Source organism: Coturnix japonica, chromosome 14, assembly GCF_054131305.1.
Source record: "Coturnix japonica strain WE chromosome 14, WE-NBRP24, whole genome shotgun sequence".
Taxonomy (NCBI): Eukaryota; Metazoa; Chordata; class Aves; order Galliformes; family Phasianidae; genus Coturnix; species Coturnix japonica.
The window spans coordinates 26,524-50,185 of NC_140676.1; the positions used below are offsets into that span (position 1 = coordinate 26,524).

Sequence of the window (23,662 nt, forward strand, 5' to 3'; positions counted from 1 at the left end):
AAAGTGTTGCCGAAAGCACACGCATGTGTATGCATACTTATGTAAGTGTCACTAAGACACAGACTTACTTAAGGCTTTCATCAGTAAAGAAACAAATTAGCCTCAGTTCCCCCCTTGGCACTGCATCTGTTTTGTTTGCAACAAATCTGCTGCTGTCAAGATAGCTTCTCAAAGAATCATAGTATGGGCGGATGTTGGAAGGGACTCCAACACCTGGCAGTCCCACCCCCACCAGCTCCAGCTGCCCAGGACCCTGTTCAGCCTGGCCTAGGAAAAGATTTTCCTCCTTATATTTAACCTAAATCTGCTCTCTTTTAGTTTAAAGATGCTCCCCCATTTTCACACTGTTCAGGCAGAAAACACATAATTAGTATTCTGATAAAGAGTCTGGCAAGCAGAAGAGAGATTTGTTGTTCATACACATCCCATGAAACTCACATGATGGATGCTGTCCTTATTAAACAGGATTGTTCTTACCTGATAATGTAACATAAAGGTTTCCATCTGTACCCCCATGAATTTTGCTTTCACCTCAAAATCTCCTACTTCTTCTGTTGGACTGATTTCAAATATTACATTTTTAAATCTGTGAATTTAATAAATTAAAAAACACAGTTCATGAACATGCAGTTCCTAATGACACAGGGAAAGCACACACCAGATGAAAGCTAAAGATAAACTTCTAATTTTATTCCTAAATTCTAATCCTATATCCTCATTTGGAATGAGATTCAGTAGAAAAATGAATAACAAAACATAGTCCACAACAACGTAGCCTAATGTTCTACACCAGCAAAATGCAGCTGAACTAGCTTATGCTAGCCTTGAGAGTTAGTAATCTCAGTAGCAATTCACTTGAGGAGGAATCCTGCCATGAGAGGGGTTGTGGGAGGAGTGCAGGGAGAAAGAGGGTGTCATCTTTAAATGCCATTAAACTTATCTACCAGAGATCTGCTCCCATTTAACCACAAATAGGAGAACAGCACATGATCAGTTTGTGAGGCTTCACAGCGCTGTGCCAGCCTAAATAGTCCAAAACAGTATGCAACATTTCCCTCTTTCTCTGGAAAAGCTATTTAGCTTTTAACTAATTTAGCTATTTTAACTTACTGGTTAACTTGCAGGTCCTCAATTTCTAAAAGCACTCCCTTCTCATGAAGTCGAGCTGCGGTGTATTTTAGAGAAATCTTTTTACTATTTTTGCCTTTCATCTCTCGAGGCTTCTTAGAGACTCTGAAAAGAAAGGATTAAAAAAAAAAAAAACAAAAAAAACCAGAGAGCAAACAAAATATAGTAAACAATTCATACTATGTGAAGGAGTGGCGAGAACCAGAATAGACAGCTCAACCAACACCGATATATTTCTATTACCAAGTTTATCTACACAGCACCGGTAGCTCAGATCAGATCTTTGACTCCCTACTATTTACCAATAACTTACACAACAGAAGCAGAAAAACCAAACAACAGCACTTCCTAAAAAGCACTACTACTAATATAATTAGGCAAAAGTTTTTATGGTTAACCAACTGTTTTTATTGGTACTCTGAAAACAGACCCATAAGAGTAATTTAGACACGTAACAAAATTAAAAAAAAAAAAAGCAGCCGACAATTTAGATGACCCAAGTAATTTTCACAGTATGTTCAGATTAAAAATGAAATGGGATATGAATAAAGGGTTAATCTGTTATACTGTTAAAATTGTAAGAGTAGTTAAGCACAAACAATGCGAATGATATGGGGTCATTAATTAGGGGTGGAGTTTGGGGCACAGAGTAGGTGTGGAATATTGTAATGCATTTCTAGAATTAATTGTAATAACCACTCCATGTACCACGAATATGCATGTATTCCCTCTAGAAATAGGGATGTTTACCTGCTTTTGGCATGCAGGCTAGGAAGGAGTTATCCTCCCCGCACCTGGGTGGCCAAATAAAACAGACCCGCTCTACAACTACTTTGTGGTTATGAGTTTGTTCCGCAAGTCAGGGAAGCAAACCCAGTTATGCTGAAAAATTTTCTGAGGCTACCGAGGACCATGCTGTGCTGCCTGACACGGCAAAGAGAAGAAAGAAACCGAGGGTGGGAAGACATAGCTTTTCTTACAGGAAAACCTGAACTGTCTTCCACTGTACACACTCCCTCTGGGACAAAGAGAATATGGATCACGATCAGTGCTGTCACTGTAAGTTAAAAGGATGCTTTCATTCTCTGCTCCACAAAAGAATGACGGAGGGACTAACCAAGCAACTCAACTATTATCTTCTCTGGTCTCTCTACATTCCTCCCTCTCAAAAGGACCAAAATTTCTTCATCTATGTCTTTCTGACCCCATTCAGGGGCCACACTCTCTCTTAGCTTTGTGCAGATGTCAATACGATTTCTCTAAGCAATGACTTACGTGTTTTTTCTGAAACAAGCATTTATTTCTAGGATCACAGCACAGTTCGGAGATACTTACTTGCCCTTGCTGGCCAGGTTATCCAAGCAGGTTTTGATGTAGCTTTTGTAGTAATCAACTTGTTCTCCATAAAAGGTAGCTTTGGAGTTCAAGGCACTGTACGTCTGCTGCAGTTTCACCAGCTCTGCCTTTCTTCTCTGACGGTATCTACGCTGATTTCGGATATCCTACAGCACAGAGTAAGACACACAGAGTAAGACACACAGGTATCTACTGGTTATTGCTCTGGCCACTCAAGCCCAGAGCACAGAGATGGACTGAGAAGTACTGTTCAATTCTGTTTCATGCTACAAGCTGCATTAAGATTCCTCAGTCACACTTGCCCCAGTTTAAGTGTCATCACTTCTCTGTGTTGACTGTTTTTGGACCTAACCAACTCCACCCAGCAGTTCATTTAAATGTTCTGCTGCTTTCTCAAGCTTCAGTGCTGTCATAATTGCAGTGACTAGAGTGGGCACCATCAGTATGTGATTTAAGGTAAGACAGAAATTTTTGCTCTCACTGGGTAGGAGTATATTAAAAATTAAGAGCTATAACCATAAAAATGCATAAATGTGACAGTCTCATTTAACACACTATATTAATATCTGAACAAAAAATATGGAATGCTCAAGTCATTTTCACTTCTGATATTTATTAAAGACCAAATGACTGGTTTTAATCTCACCTCTGAAAGTAGTAATCATTCACTTCACACACATAATTCTTTCCCATGTATTACTTTGGTAAATATATGATTTGCTATGTTGATAAAGTATTTCAATGTGCAGTGGTATATCACTCGCATAAGCTTTTCTTAGGTCCTCTCTTATGTATTCCAGTCATTCTTGAATGAGTGAGTGTATTTAACACTAGAAAAATAGCACTATTTACACTAGTAAAAGGACTGGGAGAAGAGATACGCATCAGGGATTTCCTCCAGTGTCTAATACTTATGGTGCCTGAGCTTCTGGCAACAGAATAATTTGTGAAAACACAAACTTCCCATAAAAATAAAAGACTCTCCAAATGCAAAGATGTGGAAGCAAATTATTTATTTCATATACCTAAGTACTGCACAAACTTACTCCTGAAAACTCACACCAATTTCACAAAATTGCAAGCCATAAAAAAAAAAAAAGAAAGAAAAAACAAACAAACAAAAAAAAACCTCCTCTGTAATTACTAGGAAACCACTAACTGGCATACCTTTGCAATGTCATTGATTAGTTCCTGGTATTTATTTTTTGCATTCACTATCCCTAGTTCTGTCAGCTTCTTCAGGCCTGTCTTGATTTTCTCTTTTTTACCCTGAAGATTTAAGTTGCCATCTTCCTTTACAGACACAGATTTTTTCATCTTATCAGGTGTTTTAGCATCACGAATGGCCCGTTTCTGCATAGCTCTTTGATGCTCTGCTTCCTAGAAAAAGACAACAGGAAAATTACAAGTTCATAAACTGATTATTTTTAAGGTGATAAAGAACTAGAACTAGAGCAAGATCACCTGAACTCCAGCATAACATGACACAAAATTTTGCTCAGTCATTCCAGTACTGACTCATGAATACACTGGGTGAACACATTCCACGTACAAGAACTAGTAGATGCCTGCCTACTGTTCAAACCAGTCTTCTACATATGTATTTTCTAATAGCTATCAAAAGAGTTAGATTTACATGCACTGTTTATTTCCATTATATCCCCTCATCATTTTTGCTACATGCAGCTCCAAAACCAGCACAGACAGCTTTACTATGTTACATAATGCAGATTCCCAAGCATACCCAAATGCATCTAGATAAACAATAAATTCTCAGTCTAAAAAAGAACACAGAAAAAAAAATTCTTCATACTTGCTCTGAAGTAGCTGAATTGTCCAAGATTTCAGTCAGTGTCTCCCCAGGTTGGAAGCGGATTACATCAACAATTAAACGTTTTGTGCTGCAGAGAAACCATGAAGAATAGGGGGTAATAATTTAAGCCAAGAGACCTTCAATATTCCTATTCTGCAATATTAGCAGTGTTACTGATTTTAGTTGAGACCAGAACTCCAAGAACTACTTTACCTTTTTTGACACCATTTTCACCAGAAACTGATTCCCTAAAAGATGCATCTATACAATGCACAGCATTGCTCCCTAACACCTCAAAAAGCTAGAGCTTATCCTCCATGTATTTTAAGGCCATCGCAGCACTACCACCTGGACCACTGAAGCTGCAAATTTGGAAGTATAAGATAAAGCATTTAGCAGCAACAGCAATTTCATGTAGTCAGAAGTCCCAGTGTCATCCATTCAAAGTGTACTTTGACAGTTGCTTTTTAACATGTGTTTAAAAAAAACAAATGAAGTGAACCACTTTTTTTACATGTACTCTAACAAAGCCCAAGCAGGTATCTGCTTCTTATCTAATTACAAACAGGGTCATTCTTTGATCTCAGAATCAAGATCTGTGGCTTAATTACACAGCCAGTGCCCAGTCTGAGGCATCTGTGCCCCTGAGCCAGTTGACATCACCAAAGAGTGCCTTCAATAATTTGCAATCAAGCTAGAATTATTTCTGGCATAACAAAGTGCTTCAACACCTTCTTTAACTTAGGTGATTTCAGGTATGCCTGCTAAATGCTTCTGAAATCAGTGTCACCTTCTTCTGTCAGGTAGGGTAAATACTAGCATATATTTCAAGCAAGTTAACGTAAAAATATTTTCAGATAAACAATTTTCTTCTGAGAGATCACTGCTCCATCTGGGCCAAGTAAGGTGACCTCATGAACTCTCAGCTGAGCTACCTGGCATCAGAGCAAGAGTGCATCAGAGCATGTGAATACGTAAAAATAGCTGCTCTATACATCCCAGCAGCACAGACTTGCTTAAAATTGGCGAAGAGTCAGTATTAGTACTAACTTCTACCAGACAAAAGGAATCTGACAACCACAAAATCACCAACCCCCTGTTGCACTCTTTCCATCAGGCTAACACCTCTATTACCCAAAAAACCTATTTATCTCAGTCAAGTGTGGGGGACAGAGTGCAGAGGGAACAGAAGTACATCATGAACCAAGGAAAGGTTGGTAGGAGGTATTCCCACAGCAGGGAAAAACCTACAGGGAGAATATCATAAATTACCATCGTCTCCTGCTTCATTAACAGTATACAGACACATTCTGCTCACAGGCTGAATAAATCAGCTGACTCCATAAGAGCTAGCATTTTTAGCAGTATGGCATCACATAAGATAGACATTGTTACTCATGGAATTTCCTCATGTTGCATGTATTCTATTGAAAGTATTTGCATAGTGCAACATTTAGGCAACACAAATAGGGCTACATCTTAATTTTACACCAATAGACTTCACAGAGTTAAAACTAAACTTTGATGAATTATATAGGTTATTTACAATAATCCTAACAAAGCATTCGTATGGAAGTAAATCTAACTGCTGCCATCAGACTTGCTCACAATGGAAATATTTTCTTTTCATTGCAGGCACACTTTTAAGGAGTAACAAATTCTTCAGTGACAAAGAACTAATAAGAACATTTTTAACAGCTACAGCATTTAAAAGAAATGGCTACAACATCAGTGTATTCTGAGTCACAGTACCACCTTTGCTTAACTTAAACTTCAGTTCTCTTACTTTTACAAACAGAGCAGTGTGAAAATCCAGGTTCTACTTTCCCCTTTTAAGAAATACACCAGGTAGTTTATCTCTCACTTACTTCAGCAGAATTGTCCTAGCATCCATCTCTGCATTTTCATCACCAGGAACATCAAATTTGTTAGTGAGTGTGAGAGAAACCTCCGTCTTCGCTAGCATCTCCCTGTTCGGGTCATTAATGTTGCCAGACCCTTCCCCTGTCATGTAGAAAACGATTCTGTAGATTACCTCATATTCTTTACATTCTTAATGGCTACAGTTCTGTGTTTTTCCTCCTGTATAACAAACTACAAAAAAACTACACCATTTTCTGTCAAATTTGTCATATGCAAATAAGAGCTTTTAAAAACATCATCTCAAATATACCAGACTTTTTTTCCCTCCCCCTGCACAAAATTGAGAGATTCTTCACACACTAGAAAAGCACCACATAATCTCTAGTTTATATACGTTCAGGATTGATGTGTATTGCTCTCTATCGAGAAGCTGGCCTTCCAATAACACCTGATAAATTAAAGTATCAGTGTGTCCTTCTGTCCATAATCTCAACAGAATAAACTTTCCAATCTAAAAATAAGGCCCCTCTTAGCGACCAAGCTTGTAATGCTTCTAACAAAGCCATCCTGTCAAAAGGAATTTTTCTTGTTCCAACTGTAGCTGAATTCTCATCAGAACTGTTGTTAGGTTCTCTCACACAACACTTTGATATTTGTGTGCGCTCAGAAAACATGTTGGCAATCAATCCTTTAAGAAGTTCCAACTTTTCTTAAGAAGTCATTTCAAGATAACTATTTTGATGTCAAAGAAATCTCTTGAAAGCTGTGTCCATCCATCCCCCAAGACCTGCAGACTAGCTGTGGTGCTTGCAACAGCTATAATGTAGCAACTGAAGAGAAACAGGCTTGTGCAACTTTTAATTTTTTATACAATGAAGCACTTCACTTCACTTCAAATCATCTACGGTAATACTACATAATTCTGAAGTAAAACAGATCACCTATTAAGGACTCAATTGAAGGAACTTCTCCAAGATCATCCAGCAATTCATGAATTGGGTCATTATGCTCGGGGGCAATTGCATCTTGATGGTCTAAGAGCAGCTAGATGAACAGAAAAATAAATTGTGTTGTTAACCCTAAATCCTTTTCTACACAGTGAAATTATATTTCTTTATGCTAGTATATTTTAGGAAAAAAAAAAATCTTTACTGAACTCTAAAGCTGCAATATCACGGCTCAAAGTTGAACTATTTGCATATACTCAGAGGCTTCCAAAATAAGCTTAGAACCCTAGCAAAATTACTAAATTCTAAAAACTTACAAGCTCTTGCACTCTACAGTCAAATGAAAACTTTCACTTTTAGATTTGGGTACTTCCAGTTTCAACAGAAGCAGCATTTTCTCCGTAAGCACTGCTTAAGAAGGAGCAACTGTGACTGATGTATACTTACAGTGTGTGTATTGATGATTTCACCAATAGAAATATAAATAACTGGTTTAGTGAGAGTCACCAAGTCAGAATATTCATCAATATTGAATTTATCCTGCAACTCAGGAACCTCGCAAGCAACCTGAAAGAAACGCCTTAAAAAAAAAAATAAAAAGAAAAAGGAAAAAGAGGTAAATCAGCATATCTCTCTGAGTCGCTGGTTCTATCAAGAATGTCAGCTCCCCATGATAATCCCAAGCAAAGTTACTCTTCTTTAAACTATGGTACCCAAGCATATCTACAATTGGACAAGGTATAGCTTATCATATCAAAAGTAATCTAGAAGATTCAGTTATTATCAATGGCCACATTGGCATTAGCTGATTGTAAGCATCTGTAGGACAAGTCTATGGACTGAATGACCTTGTGCACCCACCCTTCTGTATGAGCTGCAATAATAATCCTCACTCCCAGCCATTTCCAGTTTTCTTTATTCCAAAAGATGAACGATATAAATAAACTCTTCATTCAGGAGTTATACTAGTAAACAAACTAATTCCAGTCTGTTTTAGTCTAAAGTGCCATCTAGTTTTCACACAGAGAACTAGACTTCATATAGGAAAGAACGTATGCTCTAGCTTTTAATGGCCAGAATATCATAATAAACACACAGAAGAGCAACGTTTACTCTGGAGACTTGTATGCAAAGCCAAGTGTTTTGACCAGCTCATTAATATATATAGTTCATAAATTCCAGGTACGTATTTTATATGTCATTATTATCTATGCTAATGGAAGCCTGAAGTGCAATCTCTTATTTCCAACAGACTTCCTATTTGACAGAGATTGAATCTGCCATATTTAAAATTCATCATTCCTTTTTGTTTGCAACACTATGTTGACAAGTCTGGCAAAGCATAATCAGCTGAAGTCTTCTACCTGAATTTCTGGTATGACTGCAACAAGTATTCATTAATGATGCTTAGATGTGCATTGTCTCCCATGAACATCTTATTGGACGCAGCATGCTGCAGCATCTTTGCAATAGACCCAAGGTTTCTTCGTTGATCTGTGGTCAGCTGACCTCCAGCTGAAAGATCAATTATGTCAAATGCATCCGGTGCAACAATGGCCGGATTCATGTAGCGATAATAGAGTAAGTTGCCAACAATCTAGGAAAAGTTGATGAGAGGGAAAAAAAAAAAAACAAAAAAAACACACATGAAAAAACACTGGTACAGCCCTCCACTGAGTTTTACTGAAACTACTCTGAGTTCCGACAAATTACTTTCCTATGAATGCCAGCCCCATTCAAGATGCAGGGTCTACTGTGCTGCCATACGCAAGCACATGCTATCCCAAAGAATCTGCAGTGTTAAACTAAATATAAATAAATATACAATCTGTCACCACAAGCACTACTAGTTCCAGGAGAACACAACTGCAGATATTCCTATGCGTAAGGATTTTCCAGTTTATCTTACAAAAATATATAGACAGGTAATACTAAAAGTTACCAAAGAATTACTCATATGAACATAAAAAATACTACAAGAATTAAACATAATTTAGTCTAATGGAAGGCAGAACAACTACAGCGCAGAGAAACCTGGTGCTCCAGTCTCACTAAGGGATATGAGCTAATTCTTAACACAAATGTGCAGAATTGACCAACACCTCCAACAAAGCAAAAAATGGTGAAGCATCGCAAATCAAGGAGCTAAACTGAGAATACATCAGCTACTTTCTGCCCCTTTTCCAAAGCCCTTTTCTCTTTCAGAATAACTCTGATAAATCAGCAACATTTTTAGCTACAGATTCTCAATTAAAAACAACTGAGAGTAACTCAGAAATCATTTACTCCGGAGGTAAGAAACTCAAGAGAAGTACAGAAGATGAGTGGTATCTGACATTTCAAAAAAGTCTAATTTACCTAGCTAAGTAAGCAGCAATAAACCCTGAGGCACCGAAGATAAAGACGCTCACATATATTCTTCTAATCTGTATTTGATATATTGCCTGCAGTAATTCCAGCAACAAAAAGGAGTTAGCTCAGCATGCTGACATACAGCAAAAAGTTCCCACACTACATACTTAAGTATTTTCTGGTGTTTCACATAAATTTGCAGAGAGCCAAATCACAGAATCTTGGCTTCTCCTGCCTCATATGTGATCTGAAAGCACAGAAGAGATCAAAGGTGTGAAGAAATGGGTGAAAACAGGAAGAAAAAGCTTAGCCATTGCTAAGCTGTCCCACAAATCAACTGCTTTCAGAGAGGTCATTGTTTTGACAATTGTTCCAGGCAAGCTCCCACTGTACTATACCAGATTATGTCACATGACCACAACAGTCAAAACTGTCCACTACCAGTCATGATTTCTCTCAGAAATGTCTTTCTTATATTAATAATATTAAAACTTGTAGTAGGAAGACAAGAACAGTACACTGTATGAATAGTTTTAGGCCCTAATAAATCTACAGGCAGTCACTGCACACAGCTGCAGTTCTGAGTTTGGCGTGGACCAATACATCATTTCCACAAAGATTAATAAAAACTGCAGTTTTCCACCTAAATTTACAGATGGGAAAAATGAATTCACCTGCACAGAAAGAATCGATGCCTCAGAATGGGAAAGCACAGAACTAGAAGAGAGAAGAAAATAGCATTCAGATTGGTAATTACTTTGTAAATAAGCAGAGACAGAGAAGCTTAAAGAGACTGTGTCAAGTACTGTAAGATCCAATCTTTGTTTTATCAATAAGATTGTTCACAGACATAAAGACATTTAAAATTTAAAAAAAAAAAACAAAAAACAAAAACAAACAAACAAAAAACAAAAAAAAACCAACAGGACAATTTCAATGAAAGCCACCAATGCTATGCTCGTTTGGAAGCAACTATTATTAAAATCCTTTTAGATCTCCATACGTACTGAAATGCACAATACAAAACTGCTTAGACATCATGAAAAACGACAGTATATACTTTGTTGCAGCTACGCTGATACCCTAGGATATTGTAAGGGAAGTGAGAATATCAGAATTTTGCATACAGACCTTTTAACTTGACACTGTCACTTTAAGAAAAAAGCAACTGACTCAGATCATACCAGCAAAACCAAAGTCTACTATCCAGCAGCAAGAGTACCCAAAAGTCAAGAAACCTAGAGGGCACAGTGCCCAAGATATTAAAAGCAAAAGGAGAAGCAGCAGGATGACTTCTGAATGTTGTATCTCATTTGATATACACGAATCTAGCAATCGAAAGTACGATGCAAAGTACTTTATACCCTTAACAGCAAAAAACCTATATACAAGTTCTACTTAAACTATGCACACGTACACCCAACAAACAATACTAAGATGCATTTGCTACAGTCAGCAAATTATTCACAGAGCTGTTCAGCTCCTCACCTTCAGCAGCTCATCCTCACCAGCATCAGGAAACTTATCATGCAGGGAGTCTTTCAGTACCTTGGCGATGAAACGCATCCCGTAACTTCAAAGGAAATAAAAGGCAAGTGAAAATTCCTCAAGGACAAACCCACCATTAACTTCTACAGGATATTGCAGTGACACACCAGACTTACGGGATTTTGTCGACTGAACTAACGATGGCAGACAAGAACTTGTCTGTCACTGACTTCATATTTCTGATTGAGGCATCCAGGCGTGTTCTCACCTCTTCATGATTTAGGGCTTGTTCAGGTGTAACATCATATGGCAATTTGCTGTTTGAAAAAGTCAAATGTGAAGGTGAGTACTCATCAGTCTAACATATTTCTGTCAGAGCCAGGCAGAATTTCTAGCTTGACACAAGCCCAAGTTCACCTGGCTACAAAGAGTTGTGTGTTAACTTTTAATTAAGATTCTAGCACTGAAATAGTACTGTCCCTGCAACAGCCATTGTGAGACATGGCCCACCTAACTCAAAACTGTGTCTTTTTGTACCGCATGCAGACATGCTCTCTCTGGTTAAAAATTAAAAATAAAAAGCATCATCTGTCATACATAGTAGTATCCCCAGGTTACAAATAAATCAGTGGAAACATAAGCTCATATTTCAATGTTAAGATAAGAACTTATGCAGTGTGCTGCATTGTGAGAGCTGGCTTTTACTTTATAGGATTTCCACTCCCTCCCCCCACTCCTTCCCTCCCATTTCTTTTGAAGTATGTTAAAAACAAAACAATAGCAACCAACAACAGAATCCTCAAAATCTGGTGAACTTCAAGCACTGGAAGAAAAAGAAATGAAGGATGAAACACACAGAACTCTGACTCGGATGGATAAGGAGCCGATCAAAAGTTTATAGATGCAGATTTAAAAGGAGGGCAGGGACAGATAACAGCAGGGATCTACAGGCTAACCAACCAGGATGACTGAGTGGATGAAAATCTTCTAATGTGCAGACAGAACAGCTGCATGTTCATAGAATCACAGAATGGCCTGGGTTGAAAAGGACCACAATGATCATCGGTTCCAACCCCCTGCTATGTGCAGGGTTGCCAGCTACCAGACCAGGCTGCCCAGAGCCACATTTAGCCTGGCCTTGAATGCCTCCAGGGATGGGATATCCACAGCCTCCACAGGCAACCTGTTCCAGTGCAACTCCTTCAGAGATTTGCTTGGTAGAGTAGTGCAGGATAAAGCTTTGGAAGGAATAAGGGCCCAAGAACACTTATTGATATTCAAGGACCATCTCCTGCTAACTCAGGAGCGATGCATATCAACAAAGAGGAAGTCAGGCAGAAATGCTAGGAGGACTGCAAGCCTCCTGGACAAACTCAAAGACAACAAGAAAGACTATAGAGAGCAGACACAAGGACAGCAAGCTTGGGAAGAATATAGAGAAATTGTCTGAGAAGCCAGGTATAGTGTTAGGAAAGGCAAAGCCCTGATCTAATTGAATCTGGACAGGGATATTAAGGGCAATAGGAAAAGGTTCTATAGGCAACACCAGTGATAAAAGGAAAACCAGAGAAAACATGATTCCTTCCTAGAAGAGAAATGGAAGACTTGGTTACCTGGAATAAAGAGAGGGTTGAAGTATTAAGGTTAGGAAGACATTAGGACCAAAGGAAACTGCAATGTTATACTTATTCTCCAGTTAAACAGGTTTTGTTCTCTTGCAAATTAAACCTATGTCTGTACTAGCTACATACAAAATGGAAAAAGACTGAACAAAGTTTGACATGGAATTGATCCCTGAGTACTTTTTCTCCACATGACATCTGCTAGCTTAGAAGACAACTCATAGCTAATTACTGATTCAACATGGAGGAAATTCTTCTGGTTTTTTTTTTTTGCCCATCTCCTCATGAGATTTCCTTCTAAGATTCTCAGCACCACTGTCAGAAGATTATCTTTATACCTTTCAGAAGAAAGCCATCTCGGGGAAAAAAAACTGGCATCAATTGGACAGATGCATGCAATGATTCCAAGGATGGTTTGGAATGATTAACAGAACAACACAAAGCAACTTTTAGAAAAAAAACAGTAGTATCAGCTTCCGTACCTGGCCTCACCAGTCTGAGATTCCATCTGGTTAACCCAGGACTTGTAAATATCCACTGGATCAGTTTTGATATTGAGTGACTTGTCGTCAATTATTTCCTTCACAACTGGAGCCAAGATCTGCCTCAGGGCATTCTGACCACGGGCACCACGGTTGAAACTTACAACCATTTTGATGACTGTAGGATTCCCAGTCACAATTTCATGGATTTGGTCTACTTTTGATCTGAAGGAAGAATTAATACAAAGTCTGAGTTATGCATAAGTCATGATTACATGCACAGAATCATAGAATCACAAGGTTGCTTCTCAGCATTACCCCTGGGGGAGCAGATAATGGATTGGTAATAAAATCTCAATACAGCAGTACCATACAACAAACGCTGTATGAGAGTATGGGAACGTTTCTCAAGGAGGCAATGAACACTATGGTGTCCATCTGGGAAATCCAGCACAAGTTGCCTGTAGACACTGCTATGACAGTGAATGTAGATCCAGCTGTACATTCTGTTCAAGGGTACAACTCAAAAATAGAAAAGAAACAAAAGGAGTTCTACATAGGCAGAACTGTTTTCAGTATTTAAAATAAGCAAGTATGCAATCAACAACAAAAGCCAAAATACAGCTATGGGAAATCCAGCAGCAGAGAATAAAGCATATACATATATTGTCCTGAACTACTTCTCCAAGAAAAAAAAAAAGAATAAGTAAACAAATCTTTTAGACATTATCTGCTTGAGGGCATATACAATCCCTATACTTAAAAAACATTTTAAAAAACAAACAACAAAAACATTCTCCTCCAACATTATATTTATTTGGTCTTCTTCGAAGTTGTGCAGCTCTGAATCATGCAGAACTGAAGTCATAAACACAAAGCTCCTAAGGGCCAATCAACTAAAATATGCCTACAAACAGCCAGAATCCTTAAGTCTGACAGCCAGTAAAAAAGCCAAACCATACAGTATCTGAATTTCAGTTTCCTCATGGGTTTTTGTAAATCCAGTGCCCTCCCTTTTAGCTCCACCTCTGGCCTGTAAAGCCTGAGCTTGCAGTCTGTTGGAAGTCCTTGCTATCAAGACAGCAGAGAATTTAATTGAACTGAACTTTAGGAAGGCGTTACATTAGATCAAAAACAGTGCCTCCCTGAGTAACAAATTATGGGCTATAGAAGAACAGCTTAATTCCTCAAGAACAAAGTTAATTCCTCCTGTCCAGGTTACAGAAAGGACTAATGTGAAACAGGATGAGTAGAATGCAGGGACAGTTACATGTCCCATGCTAATTTGCAGATAACATCACATGAGAATGGCTGCAATTCTAGAAACTGTTCAAACTGAGGCAACAGCAAGGCTGTGTCCTATGCTACAACGTACTTGATCTCTTCCTGCAACGCTGTCTGGAAAAGCCGCAACAACAGATATTCCTCTCTTTGATTGGATGCATAGTTATAAAGCGTGAAGATGACAGAATCCATGAACTTTGTGGATTTGTTCTGAGGCATCTGAAAAATCAGCTTGGCCAGGTATGTTGGGTTAGTCTAAAACAAGAAGAAAAATTGCTTAGAGATGAGTCCACAAAGGCCAACACCACAAAGAAAGACAACGCCTCAACACTACAGTGCTTAAGTAAAGACTGTTCCAATACATGAAAGTATCTTTGACAAGAGGAGTGCATGAAAAGCTGTATACCTGAAGTAAGTAGAAAAGATGCTGATAGGCTTCCAGCTTTTCCCTCTTCTCTTTGCTCAAAGCTTTCAAACCTCCCTTTTGCTTATTCAGCATCATCATATCAGAGAGCTGTTCCTTGTTCTTCTTTGTAAGCTTTTTGCTATGAGAAACGACATCCTGCCAAGAACAGAGAGGGACAGATTCCACATTAAAATAACATTCAATATTGGAAAAAGCTGCACACGAGAGACCACTTTCTTGTACGTGGCAAAGTCACGTCAGGAGCTAACAAAGTGAAACATTATCCTTATAGCAGCAATTTCTCCGTTTTGTCCCCGGGTTCCTGAATTTGTTGAGAACCTAGAAGGACAAATTGCAGGGATTACTATCAGAGCTGGTAGCATCCTGGAGATGCGTGAAAATGCCTTTCTTTCTAAACTGGGCTAACTAACAACCATTGGCCTCAATTCACTCTGTTGGCCTTCCAGCAGTGCATTCCCTACCTGCAGCGTAATTTTGTTTTTCACCAGCAGTCCAATCTTGATGTCCATGAGATTGAGGTCATTTTCAAGTTGTTGATTAGATCGGATCAAGGTTACAACTTCCTCACGCAGTTTCATTAGCTCAAGCTCCTCCTGAAAATCTTGGTCACTCTGATCGAGCAAGTGGACAAATTTCCGAACCACAGCCATAGGTGGGTTTTCAGCATTAACTAAAAATAAGTAAAAAACAGAGAACAGGAAACATAAATTAAAGCATGTGTTATTTACGTGTAGACAGCATGTCAAGCAGCAGCCAGTCCAGGATAAAATTAATGCCAGTGTGCTTGAATAACTTCTGACAGTATCTGAAACTTCTTGTATGGAGTAAATCATAACAGAAGTCATGAATAAGAATACATTGAAGAATATAGAATGAAGTAAGTATCAGCTTAGAGTCCACATTGCTGAACTTACCACAAAATCTGCACTTCTATTTCTCAGCAACATAAGTAAAATTATGAAACAAGTTTTCATAGAATGACAGAATGTCAGGGATTGGAAGGGATCGTGAAAGATCATCTAGTCCCCTGCTGGAGCACGAACACCTAGATTAGGTCACACAGTAACACATCCAGGTAGATGCTGAATGCCTCCAGACAAGGAGAGCACACAACCTCTCTGAGAAGCCTGTTCCAGTGTTCCGTTACTCTTACTTTGAAGAAGTTTTTTTCTTTTATTTATGTGGAACCTCCTATGTTCCAGCTTGCACCCACTGCCCCTAGTACTATCGTTGGATGTCACTGAGAAGAGCCTGCCTTCATCCTCCTGACACTTACTCTTCACATACTTATAAACATTAACAAGGTCACCCCTCAGTATCCTCCAAGCCAAAGAGACTCAGCTCCCTCAGCCTTTCCTCATCAGGAAGATGCTCCACTCCAACATCTTTGTGGCTCTGCACTGGACTCTCTCAAGCAGTTCCCTGTCCCTGAATGGAGGGGCCCAAACCTGGACACAATATTCCAGATGCAGTTTCATCTGAGCAGAGTACAGGGGAAGGAGAAGCTCTCTCGACCTATTACCCACACTCCTCATACACCCCAGGATGCCTTCTTGGCCATGAGGGCACAGTGCTGGCTCATGGTCCTCCTGCTGCCAACCAAGATCCCCCGATCCCTTTCCCCTATGCTGCTCAGCAACAGGTCAGTCCCCAGCCTATATTGGTACCTGGTGTTGCTCTTCACACACAGAATCACACAGAATTACCCGGGTTGGAAGGGACCTCAAGGATCATGTAGTTCCAACCCCCCTGCCTAGCAGGGCCACCAAACATACACATTTACTAGATCAGGTTGCCCAGGGCCCCGTCCAACCTGGTCTTGAACACCTCCAAGGACGGGGCATCCACAACCTCACTGGGCAGCCTGTTCCAGGACCTAACCACCCTTCTAGTAAAGAACTTACCCCTAACATCCAACCTAAATCTTCCCTCCTTCAACTTAAAACCATTTCCCCTAGTCCTGCTATTATCAGCCCTTTCGAAGAGTTTACTCCCCTCCTGGGAGTAAGTTCCCTTCAGGTACTGAAAGGCTGCAATGAGGTCACCCCGCAACCTTCTCTTCTCCAGGCTGAACAAACCCAACTCCCTCAGCCTGTCCTCATAGGGGAGGTGCTCCAGCCCCCTGATCATCTTTGTGGCCCTCCTCTGGACCCTTTCCAAAATCTCCATATCTTTTTTGTACTGAGGGCTCCACACCTGGACACAGTACTCCAGATGGGGCCTCACAAGAGCAGAGTAGAGAGGGACGATCACCTCCCTGTCCCTGCTGACCACCCCTCTCCTGATGGAGCCCAGGATCCCATTTGCTTTCTGGGCTGCCAGAGCGCACTGCTGGCTCATGTTAAGGTCTGCATCTGGCCCAGATGCAAGACTCTACACTCGTCCTTATTCTTTTTCATTCAGTTTCTCCCTACCAGCCTGTCTAGCTCTTGCTGGAAGGCAGCACAGCCTTCTGGCATGTCAGCCACTCTTCCCACTTTGCAGTCATCAGCAAACTTGCTGGCAGTGCACTCCATTCCCTCAGCCAGAGGGAATTTTTCCTTCAGAAAGAGCAATTACCTACCTATTTACTCTTTGTACCACTTCACCCCAATTGATCTTCATAACTGGTCTCGATGTTACAGATCACACTAACAGTATTCTCTTGTAAACAGAGATTCAAAACATATTAGTTTTATTCTTTTGGTCATACTTACTGAGGGTTTTGTAGTCTTCTCGTGCTTTGTTTGCTCGGATAAAAGCTTGGATTTTTATGATGTCATTTATCTAAAAAAAACCAAAAAACAAACAAACAAAAAAATTTAAACCACTTAAACTTGTTAAGGGAAGAGTAAAAAAAAAAAAAGTCAGATACTGAATTCATTTAACAATCTCTTACATGGTCTCTGAAATATTGCAGGCGATCTCTGTAACGCTTTCTGGCTTGATACATCCTGGTCATTGACTGAATCTATAGGAAAGAATCCCAAAGCAGGTCAGATAAAATACTTTTCCACAAATATTGCTACCCAAAATGTTAACAAAAAAATAAAAAATAAAAATCAAAGAGCCTCTGCTACCTTCACTACTTGGTCCTTGTGTGCTCGTAGGTAATCCAAACGGATCTGATACGCCTTCCTCTGTTTATAGCCACGCCATTGAGACTGAAAACACACACAAAAGGGGCACTTACTTCTCAAACTGAAGACAAGTACTTACTATTTTATGCTTCTTTCTGCTGCTCAGCTTCCACTTCCCTTTGGCTAAATAAAATGTAACAGACACGCTCATTTTACAAGATATATGCAGTAAGAGATATGCAGTGAAGCATTAACTATTTCTTCCATCAGCTGTCATTGTGACAGACTGCTGCTTGAGGAGAGTTTATTGTTCATATACCACAGAGAGAAATAATTTATATACAGCGAGTCTCAGGGAAAAGGAAATACGTTTCAATAACTTGCAAAATGAAGATAATTGTGTATGACAACTGTCTGAGTTGATCAAAACCAGTCAATGAACACGTGTATAGAGAGCAACTGACAAGTACAAGTTCCAAATAAAACTAAGGGATTTCTTACCTGGATGCAAGTGATGGCTGGAACTTGTTTCTTCAAAAAATTCATTCTGGAGTTGAATTCCTGACGAATAAGATAACCTCGACAACAAGCCTGAAGCTTCACAATTAGGTTCTCATTGGCCAGCCACAACTGCTCCCGGTTGTATGCTGCTGTGACTCCAGATATAGTGCTCTGCATTAGTTTTACGGTAGGAGGAAGAGCCAGGGAGAGAAAATGGAGATGCAAAAATGAGATATTACACAGCAGCTTTTGTATTGTGTTCAAGAGAAACTTACAAGTTGCTTTTCAGTAAACAGCAACACCACAGTCGTGTACACCTTTATCACCAGAACAAATTTTCTACAATAGGACAAAGAGGTTTTGATATGTAGAAGTAGACAATGAACACTGAAATAAGCTACGAAGCTTGTTAACATTGTCACTGTGATAAAACACTACCTCTCAAAGCTGAGGTAAGGCTTGAAATAGTGGCAACTTCAACTTAAGGGAAAAAGAGCGTGTACTTCACCTGTATCTCCTCCCGTGACAGCTGTGTGTCATTTTGCACAAATTCAGTTGGTTCATCCCATCCTCCCTCTTTGGTCCTCAGGTTATGATAATAATGATAGCCTCCTCTCACCCAGTGTCTCACCCATTCACTGCCACTGCCTCCTAAAAGCAGAAATGGTAGCATGTTGAAAGCAAACAAGTGTCTATCTTGCTCATATAGCAACACTACAAGAAGGAAATTCATGTACAGAGGCTCCTTCCCCAGGTATTCCTTCCCAGCAATAGAAGGAATACCTGAGACTCCAATTAACTACCTCAAGAACTACCTAAGCACAATACATTCTACAAGCAGAGAATATTTTACTGTTTCTATTTTCCCCCCTGCCTTTTTTTCCCCTTTTCCTTTAATCAGTCTTTAGTTTACAAGGCAGCCTCAATTTCCTATAACATGAGATTCTAACAAGACATGCATAACACAAAACTTGTCCTCACAGGCTTTTTTACCCCCTCTGGTTTCCATTCTAATGGCAATGATCTTGAATTTATTGCACTAACAGTTAGCAATTTGGGGTTCACCTGTTGCCATTTTCCTTCTTTTGACTTCTGCCAACTCTCGCTGGTACGTCTCTGCACATTCTGGAGTGACTCCATACAGCCCCACATCTGGTGAGCGCAAGGCACTCAGGGTACGGCCAGTATCTCCGTGATCTACTGCCTCATTAATGGCCAGAATTCCTAAGGAAACTTCAACAACACAAGGAGGCAGGTTACTCGGGCAGTTTGGGAGCTTAGTGACTGACAACAAACTTAACAGAAGAGAGCAAGGCAACATGTGAGCATAAACAAATACATTACCCTATATATGAAATACTGATTAAAAAAAGATAACTTGGTGTACAGCGATCTTTTTAGTACAGAGAGTGCATCTGTATATGCTGGTACAGTGTCTGAAAGCACATAATTTTTGCACTCTTAGTCCTACTATGCTGCTGATTTACCAACAGTTTTTCTCTACAACATGTTATCCACTCACTCAGCTACACTCTGACAACAGTTGTAGTTAAGCAGTTTCTTCTGTCAGAGCCCTGTCAGAGTGCACAGCTGACTCAAAAAGAGCCTTTCCAGCAACTGCAGCTTTTCTAGCAATAACAACAGCAACCTGAACACAGAATAGTTTATAAACAACATAAAGATGAGGAAAGAGCTAACACAGGGCTACACCAGAACTCTGCTACAAACACAGCAGGAAATCAGCCACAGGAATCTCACTGATGCAGCAAACACAAGATACAATCAATTTCAGCACTGAGTAAATGTCTGTTCACATATGGATAGGTAATGGTATCTTACTCAGGCTCATAGGTAATGGAAGATCTTACTCAGGCTCAAAGAAATGTACTTTAATCCTGCTTTTGACCAAATGTTCCTTGGCATAGTCCACCTGCCAACTGCACTAAAGAAGGAAAAACAGCTACCACTGGTATGTATTTTCATCTGCACTTAATGAAAAAAAAAAAACAAAAACAAAGTGAGGTAGTTTGAAACTACTTCAAAGAAGTATGAAAACTCCATAGAATTAACACAACAGCACAACACAAATGAAAGCTAAGGTGCGCCAGAACTGTGCACATGAACACCCTCACACTTGACTACCAAACCACAAACAGATACAACTACCTGCAAACATCAGACTACTTGACAGAGATTCAATAGGTATTCCTGCCAATGAAGTAACATACAAGCAGAACTGGAACAATGACGCATCCTTCCAAAAATATTTTTTAAAAAATTGAAATTTAAAGACTGTTGACATTCACTGTTGAATGAAGAAAAAAAAAAATACACCCACCTGAAGCAAAAATTTGTTTCAATTTCCTTTGCACATTTACACTTCTTGCTTACATTCTTTCATTTGCTGACAGCTATTCGGCTGACAGTGACAATGAATCACAGTACTTGCCACAATACTTACATCTCTGTGACTCTTCAGTGTCCTTGTTAGCCCTGTGAATCCCATCCTGAATTTCATCAAGCCAAAGCACAGCTGTTTCATCCTGAGTGTCCTGAAGAGAATATGATGAGAAAAGTGTTCACAGCATGAGGAAGAGTGTCATTGGTTGTGCAAAGAAAAACAACCTGTTCTGAGCAATCGCAGTTTCACAGGATACAGGAAACATTTCATGTCCTTTTTAATCAATTTCAGCACAAGGCCATAACGTGCATTTGTTACTAGCAGAAGCAACTGCAGCATCACCAGGCCAAAACTCTTTTCAGGAAAAGGAACTCCCAACAAGAAATTTCAACAATGGTATCACTCTAACAAACAAACATCAAGATAGCCCAATGCCAAGGAATCTGTACTGGTTAGTCCTAAAGCTGTATTTGCAAAGATGTACTTTTCTAAGGAACACACACACACACAAAAAAAAACAAACAAGGAAACAAAAATCTTACAGAACAGTTTAAGATTGAAAGGGGACCTCTGAGCTCACCTGGTACAATCCCCTTGCTCAAGCAGGGACACCCAGAACACGTTATCCAGGACAGACCATATCCAGATGGCATTTGAACATTTCCAAAGAGGAGACTCCAGTACCTCTGAGGGCAACCTCTGCTACTGCTCAGTTACCTGCACTGTAAAGTGATTCCTGAACCCCAGTTTGTACTCAATGCCTCTTGTCCTCAACTGCGTCCTCATTTCAGGCTTTTATACACACTAAAGAGACCCCCTCCAAGCCTTCTCATCTCTAGACTAAAGAGTCTCAGAATTCTCAGCTTTCCTCTCTAGAGAGGTGCTCCAGTCCCTCAGACACCTCAGTGGCCCTATGTTGGCCTATCTATCTCCAGTACATTCATGTCTCCTCTACAGGGGGGCAGGGCAAAACCGGACACAGTACAGGTGCAGCCTCACCAATGCCAAGTGGAAGGATCATCTCTCTACTGAAGCCTTCTAGGCAGTATAGGCACACTGCTGACTCACATTCAATTTATTGTCTGCCTACCAGCACCCCTAGGTCCTTTCCTGAAAAGCTGTTTTCCTCTTAGGTGGACACAAGCATAGACTAACAATAGTCCTTTCACAGTACAAGGCTTCAAAGAGTTCTTAAGGGAAACTTAATAAGTGGCAATGCACATACATGAGCAATGACTAAATACCGATGGGTAACTATCAGGTTGCTCATGTCCCTGACCACAAAAGTTTGAAGATTTCTGTACCAGCAAATCAAAAAGCACTGTGTATACTGTGGGTAGATAGGAATACACAACAGTAGAAGCATGTTTCAAGCCTCAGTTTTAACAGACCATTTGCTGCAGAGCACTGATCACACGGGATCTTATATTATGGCTGAAGAAACGTAATTAAATAATGTAACTCGCAGAAATTTTCTAAGAGACAAGTGTTTACCAAGCCCCCAAATACACATAATGAACAATGGTCCAGCAGCTGCCAAGCACAGCTCCTCCCCACCCACTGTTGCTTCCTGGAGGTAACTATGGAAAGAAATTTTAAGAAGCAACTGCCATCCCTCTAACAGCTCCTGTTGTACAAACAGAACACAGGAAACATTTACTTCTGACGTGGATTAACAACCACTCTGCACAAAAGAGCCACTATATTCCAGCGTTAAGAGTTCCAGGGCAAGACTGAAAATTAACATTTCCTTACATACCCACACATTACCCACTGTTTTGGTTTGAAACTTACATCCCTTTAACAGACAAATTTTATCTGAATACCCAAGGAATCCTGTGACTGCTTGAGCAACACAGAAATTCCTGTCTGGGGAAGGGCAGGAGACTTAAAGAAACAAATTCCTGGACTGTCAACTCTACCAGCAGAATCATCAACCTAAGGACTACCAAAAGCCATCTGATGCTTTCCCATGCATTAACTATCACAGGTTTTCCAGAAGGTACACACGGTGTAACAAACTACAGAATTGAACGCTTCTCTCAGTGCTCATCACACGAGAAATATGCATTGTACACCAGCCCCCCTGCCTTGGACTGAGCTATAATCTCTCTCAGCCTGTTGTACAGAAGTTACCAGCTAATATGCAACAGTTGACTCAGGACAGCAACTGCTCTACCCACAATGTAAGTATGTACTATGATCTCATGATTTCTGAAATTACTGCCATGCTGCAGGGAAGAGCCCTGAATTGAACATATGCCTAAATAAGGTAATTTCACACCAACTGAAGTTACCAGTCCAGCCTGGCAGAAGCTTACAAACACACTAAGAAGAATCTGTTATTTCATTCTGACTCAGTAGGAGGAAATGCTTCAGCTCAAAATGGGTTCCTGAGGAACCCCTTCAGGGCCACTGAGGAAGCTGCTTAACAATTTGCATCACTAGTGCATATGGTTTCCAGACGTTACCATCGTGAAGGTTTTACTTAATCAAAAACCCAAAAAACAAACATACAAAAAAAACCACCAATGTTGAACACAGCATCATCTCAGTCTCTATGCTAAAATCCATGCTGGAGTTAGAACAATGAGCTCCACAACTGAAAAGATATTACAAAAAAAGAAATTAAACACTCTTTGGCCACTGAAAGGAAGCACATCTGCTACCTCTTTTTAAGTATGAAGAAATAAAATAGCAGCCCACTCACATATTCAAAAAACTCAGTAGCATGTACACCACCCACACAATGTTTCATCTTCTTTCCTAAACCAGTAAGGCGAGATTGTTTTCTCTCTCTCCATTTCCACCTGTACGTATAAATCAATTATGCAACTCCATATATGTAAGTAGAAGTCCTCGGCTACCATGACAGACAACAACCATGCAAAAAACACATAGCAACTGCAGTGTCACCTAGTGAGTGACAGGCACCCATA

The 23,662-nt window shown here is 39.8% G+C and overlaps 1 protein-coding gene across 3 annotated transcripts in view; it reads right to left on the bottom strand.

Annotated features, from left to right (window-relative positions):
• IQGAP1 (IQ motif containing GTPase activating protein 1) overlaps positions 1-23,662 on the bottom strand; it is a 42,074-nt gene that overhangs the window by 2,313 nt on the left and 16,099 nt on the right. For 2 of the 3 annotated variants that reach the window (XM_085515088.1, XM_015873236.3), the window contains 22 exons: positions 20,784-20,874; positions 19,388-19,555; positions 18,831-18,973; positions 18,323-18,493; positions 17,822-17,905; positions 17,641-17,712; positions 17,459-17,528; positions 15,224-15,432; positions 14,742-14,897; positions 14,427-14,590; positions 13,052-13,276; positions 11,124-11,264; positions 10,948-11,032; positions 8,472-8,704; positions 7,555-7,687; positions 7,102-7,204; positions 6,166-6,301; positions 4,298-4,385; positions 3,652-3,864; positions 2,464-2,630; positions 1,111-1,233; positions 478-586 (listed from right to left, as the gene is read on the bottom strand). In XM_085515088.1, the coding sequence (XP_085371214.1) occupies positions 478-586; positions 1,111-1,233; positions 2,464-2,630; positions 3,652-3,864; positions 4,298-4,385; positions 6,166-6,301; positions 7,102-7,204; positions 7,555-7,687; positions 8,472-8,704; positions 10,948-11,032; positions 11,124-11,264; positions 13,052-13,276; positions 14,427-14,590; positions 14,742-14,897; positions 15,224-15,432; positions 17,459-17,528; positions 17,641-17,712; positions 17,822-17,905; positions 18,323-18,493; positions 18,831-18,973; positions 19,388-19,555; positions 20,784-20,874 (3,084 nt within the window). Of the gene's footprint in view, positions 1-477; positions 587-1,110; positions 1,234-2,463; positions 2,631-3,651; positions 3,865-4,297; positions 4,386-6,165; positions 6,302-7,101; positions 7,205-7,554; positions 7,688-8,471; positions 8,705-10,133; positions 10,177-10,947; positions 11,033-11,123; positions 11,265-13,051; positions 13,277-14,426; positions 14,591-14,741; positions 14,898-15,223; positions 15,433-17,458; positions 17,529-17,640; positions 17,713-17,821; positions 17,906-18,322; positions 18,494-18,830; positions 18,974-19,387; positions 19,556-20,783; positions 20,875-23,662 lie in introns of all 3 variants that reach the window. The other variant, XR_014934218.1, reaches the window with a different exon arrangement.